At 50.2% G+C, this 4,972-nt stretch overlaps 1 protein-coding gene across 1 annotated transcript; it reads left to right on the forward strand.

The window, feature by feature from the left end:
• The first annotated feature begins 289 nt into the window (after positions 1 to 289).
• Positions 290 to 2,357, forward strand: LOC127901877 (uncharacterized). Its single transcript, XM_052439909.1, has 5 exons — positions 290 to 402; positions 467 to 966; positions 1,240 to 1,391; positions 1,494 to 2,018; positions 2,124 to 2,357. The coding sequence occupies exons 1-5, from the start codon at positions 290 to 292 to the stop codon at positions 2,355 to 2,357; spliced, it is 1,524 nt and encodes a 507-aa protein (XP_052295869.1).
• The last annotated feature ends 2,615 nt before the right edge of the window (positions 2,358 to 4,972 follow it).

Here is a 4,972-nt window from a genome sequence, read left to right on the forward strand (position 1 = left end):
TTGCAAGATTCTCGGGATATGTGTCATTAAATACTGGCAGCCCAAGAGTTTGCTTCTCAGTAAGAAAAACCCAAAATCCTCAAACACGAACTCGCCTTTTTCTCTCTTCTTGTCTCCCCGGCGAACGAAACTCGGCACTACAGCTTTCACCGATCTCTCTCTCTGACCGAGTCCCGGCTTCAGGTATTTCTTCTATTTTCTCGGTATTGGTTAGTTGTAGATAATTTCCTTTCTCTCTGCTTTGCTTGAGGTTGTAGTTGGCGGTGGTGTTTTGGTTAGAACTTAGGATATGTCGAAGGGTAAGGAGAAAGTCGTTGAGGTTGGTGACGACGAACTAGGTTTCTTGCCTAGTCTGCTCGCTGATTCTGCTTTTGACCCCGGGGCCCCCTTAGAACCCACTAGGTCTAGTGTCGGGACTAGCGCTAGGAGGATGTCCCCCCTAAACGACCTCCACGAGCGGAAGTAGTGGTGAAGAGGGACCTTCTGGCTCGGAAGACACCCTAAGTGAGGATCAAGGAGGTGATTCTGGTGAGGAATCTTCACCAAGAGCGCCGCGACCAGAGAGGCGCAGCACAGTAGGAGGTAGAGCCTCGTTGCGGGATTATGCTATTGATTACATGACCTGCACAACCACATTCAACAAGCTGGATGACCTCCGGCTCAGGTATAGCATTCCTGGTGAAATTCCTCTCAAGATCCCAGGAAAGAAGGATACACCTAGCCGGCCTCCTAGGGGATACGTTACCCTGTTTCTGGAAAGCTTTAAGTTTGGGCTAAGGTGTCCCTTACAACCCTACTTTGCCCGTATACTTAACGGGCTGAATCTGGCTCCTGGTCAGCTGAACCCCAATGGGTGGAGAGTGCTCTCTGGTCTGTTCATATTGTGGGACAGATGTTGCCAGAGCGAGCCCACGATTGATGAGGTGAAGCACCTATACCAGCTAAAGAGCAGCCCTAAAGATGCCGGTTGGTACTACTTCCAATCTAGTACCAAGAGCAGGAAACCCATAACTGATCTTCCAACTGGTGGTGGTGGGACTTGGAAGAGGAAATTCTTTTTTGCTGGGGGTCATTGGGGTCAAGTTGCACGGATTGACGGGAACGATTATCGCGTCCCACCCCGTTTCGTGGTCCCAGGTTGCCTGCTCGCTTTAGATGTCTTGTATCCATAATTGTTCTTGCTTTATTGGCTTGTCTCTAACCAAGTGTCCATTTCCAATCTGCTCGTTTGTGTTGTAGTTTCCTGGGGTGTTCATTTCCCGCTCCAACCTGGTCAGCTTAAACGGGTCGAGGCTGTACTGGCCAATTCCTGCTCGAGCCGAGAACTGCTATCTACATACAACTTCCTCGAGTCTCGGTTGATACTTCCTGGCCATAAGATGGAGGACGCAGTGATTGGAGCTCTGACCAGGAAACGCTCTCGGCCTCCAACAACCAAGAGGGACCAGAACAAAGATGCTCCTGCTGCGAAGTGAAAGAACATCGTGCAGCAGGTTCCTCCCTTGCAGGCTCTTCCTCCTGCTCCTGCTAAAGTCGGGGAATCTAGTGGAGCAGCCACTGATCATGTTTCCTCTTCTCCACCTGTTGTGCCTCGGTCTCGCTTACCCGACAGCCGACCAGAACACTTGGTTCCCTATCTCAATGAGTTGTCTAAACTCGTGAGCAAGAAGGACCTGGAGGACTTTGATGGTTGTACCCTGGGCGAGCTGGTGGGAGCCATGCAGTATAGCGCTTTCCATCTCAGCTGCATGACCACCTACTATAAGGCCAAGGTTGGCCGTTACGACAGGAAGATGAAGGAGGACATTCAATCGGCGACGACCAGAGCTGACGTTGCCGAGAAAAAAGCGGGGGAGCTAAACGTTGAGAACCTCAAGCTGATAGAGCAAGAGTCTCTTGCTCAAGCAAAAGCCATTACCCTCGAGGAGGAGTTGACCAAGGTTAAGGAGGATCTGCAAAGGCAGAGGGCTATGTATGAGGCTCAGCTCGAATCTCTCCGCGATTCTCACCGAGCTCAGGTCGAGAGCTTGGAGGGGGAGGCCGACAACCAGTACGACCAGGGACTTCGGCATTCCTATCGTTGCATCATGGCCGTCCTCGGGAAGCAACACCCTGATCTGAAGATGGATGACCTTGCAGCTGGTGTTGCTCAACATATGGACGAAGAGGCGGCCAACGAAGATGCCGAAGGGGTAGAGCCGATCGTGACTGAGGAGGAAAACTCTCCTCCTCGTGCAATCCCTGCTGATGTTGGCGAGGCGAGCACCCCCCCAAATGCAACTGGTGATACCCCTCCTGCACCTGAGGAGGTCCAGCCAACCGACGCTGCTGGGCTTACTGATCCACGATCTTCTTGATATATTTCTTGTATTGTAATGAACAATGTTTGTGAAGATTATCTGCTTTGTTAATTATTAACAAATTAATAAAAATGTTTTTGATTACTCTTTTGTGTTTTAATTACGAGAGTCTGCTCATCTTCGTCTGGTCGAGCTGGCTACGGCTTGGTATATGGTTTTGCCACCTGCCTTAGAAAATTTTCTGATGTTTGGGATTCTGCTCGCCTCCGCGCGGTCGAGCAGATCTTGCCATGTTTGGTTTTTGTTTCGCCATAAACAGGCTGTGAGACTTGACGAGCCTTTGCACGTCTTAAAAAATTTTTTTTTTTTTTTAAATGCTTCGGAGTCTGCTCGCCTTCACGTGGTCGAGCAGATCCTGGCATGCTTGGCTTCTGTCTCGCCATAAACAGGCTTTGAGACTTGGGGAGCCTTTGCATGCCTTAGTGTCTTGTTCGACGCTTGGGGATTCTGCTCGCCTTCGCGTGGTCGAGCAGATCCTGGCATGCTTGGCTTCTGTCTCGCCATAAAACAGGCTTCGAGACTTGGCGAGCCTTTGCATGCCTTAGGTAATTTCTGCAAGGATTGGGATTCTGCTCGCCTTCTCGTGGTCGAGCAGATCCTGGCACGCTTGGCTTCTGTCTCGCCATAAGACAGGCTTTGAGACTTTGGTGAGCCTTTGCATGCCTTTGATTCTTCAAGGATTGGGATTCTGCTCGCCTTTTCGTGGTCGAGCAGATCCTGGCACGCTTGGCTTCTATCTCGCCATAAGACAGGCTTTGAGACTTTGGTGAGCCTTTGCATGCCTTTGATTCTTCAAGGATTGGGATTCTGCTCGCCTTCTCGTGGTCGAGCAGATCCTGGCACGCTTGGCTTCTGTCTCGCCATAAGACAGGCTTTGAGACTTTGGTGAGCCTTTGCATGCCTTTGATTCTTCAAGGATTGAGATTCTGCTCGCCTTCTCGTGGTCGAGCAGATCCTGGCACGCTTGGCTTCTGTCTCGCCATAAGACAGGCTTTGAGACTTTGGTGAGCCTTTGCATGCCTTTGTGGATTTATCACAGTTTCAAGTGAATGACATTCCTCGACGTTCCATTAATGGCAGGATTCGACTTACATGAAATTGTTTGGACAATAAGCGTGAAAGATAAACGGTAATGAACATGAGCAAAAATAGCTTTCACATGTGAACAAATGTTACTGGAAGTATTTTCGGAGGTGTGCTGCGTTCCATGGGCGTTTCACCTCATGGCCGTCCGTGCGAACCAGCTTGTAAGCTCCGGGTCCCGCTATCTGCTTGACTCTATATGGCCCCTCCCAATTCGATCCCAGCACTCCTTGAGTCGAATCTTTGGTGCTCTGATTCACTCTTCTCAGTACCCAGTCTCCGACCCTGAATTGCCGTATGTTCACCTTCTGGTTATAATACCGAGCAACCCTCTGTTGGTAAATGACTGATCGCTCGGCTGCTTGCTCCCTCCTTTCCGTTAGCAGATCAAGATTCAAACATATCTGCTCGTCGTTCTCCTGCTCATTGAAATGATTTTTCCAGTGTGTGGTCGTTCCTATCTCAGCCGGCACGACCGCTTCATGTCCGAAAGCCAAAGCGAACGGTGTCTCCCCAGTTGCGGTTTTGTGGGTTGTTCTGTATGCCCATAGCACACCTGACAGCTCGTCAACCCACGCACCCTTTTTTGCTCCAAGCCTGGTTTTCAAAAGCCTCTTGATGGTCTTGTTGGCTGCTTCTACTTGTCCATTCGATTGAGGGTGAGCAGGCGAGCAATACTTCAGCTCTATCCCGAGGTTCTGGCAGAAATCCCTGAAGCTGTGATTATCGAACTGCCTGCCATTATCCGTTACCAAGGCATAAGGGATCCCGTATCGGCAGACCAGGTTTCTCCACACGAAGTCTGTTGTTTTCTTCTCTGTGATCCTGCTAAGGGCTTCTACCTTTATCCACTTCGTGAAGTAATCTATAGCAACTATTGCATGTGTTGCTGCTCCTCGTGCCTTTGGCAATGGGCCGATCAGATCAATTCCCCATTGAGCAAATGGCCAGGGGGAGGTCATGGAGGTGAGCTTCTCTGGTGGTTGGTTAGAGAAATTTACAAAATTCTGGCAGCTTACACAACTCCTGGTCTTCTCCTGCGCATCCTGGTGCATTGTCGGCCCGAAATATCCCTGCCTTAGAACCTTGTGGGCCAGGGACCTCCCGCCAGAATGATTTCCGTAAATTCCTTCATGTACTTCTCTCAGTACGTAATCCGCGTCGTCCTCATCCAAACACCGAAGGAACAGTAGTGTATATCCTCGCCGGTACAGTACCCCATCAATCATCGTGTATCTCGAGGCCTAGGCTCTAATCTTGCGGGCTCGCCCCTTATCTGGTGGTAATACCCCGTCTCTAAGGTATGAAACTATCGGGTCCCTCCACGAGCACTTTTGTTCTATCCGCAACACCCCCAAATTCTTATCGATACTTGGGCTGGACTTCACCTCCAGAGGAACCGACTTTGGCATTTTTGGGTCGGCTACTGCTGCCATCCTCGCCAAAATGTCTGCTCGACTATTCTGCTCCCTGGGGATTTGTATCACCTCCACTGCTTCGAACTTTCCCATCATCTCCCTGACTATCTT

Source organism: Citrus sinensis, chromosome 4, assembly GCF_022201045.2.
Source record: "Citrus sinensis cultivar Valencia sweet orange chromosome 4, DVS_A1.0, whole genome shotgun sequence".
Lineage (NCBI taxonomy): Eukaryota > Viridiplantae > Streptophyta > Magnoliopsida > Sapindales > Rutaceae > Citrus > Citrus sinensis.

Excerpts from the sequence above, each read along its gene's own strand:
- LOC127901877 (XM_052439909.1), top strand. The coding sequence starts at position 290 with ATGTCGAAGGGTAAGGAGAAAGTCGTTGAGGTTGGTGACGACGAACTA. Across the intron at positions 1,392-1,493 it reads GCCATAAGATGGAGGACGCA|GTTCCTCCCTTGCAGGCTCT; the intron begins GTGATTGGAGCT and ends ATCGTGCAGCAG. Across the intron at positions 2,019-2,123 it reads GCGATTCTCACCGAGCTCAG|ATGGATGACCTTGCAGCTGG; the intron begins GTCGAGAGCTTG and ends CCTGATCTGAAG.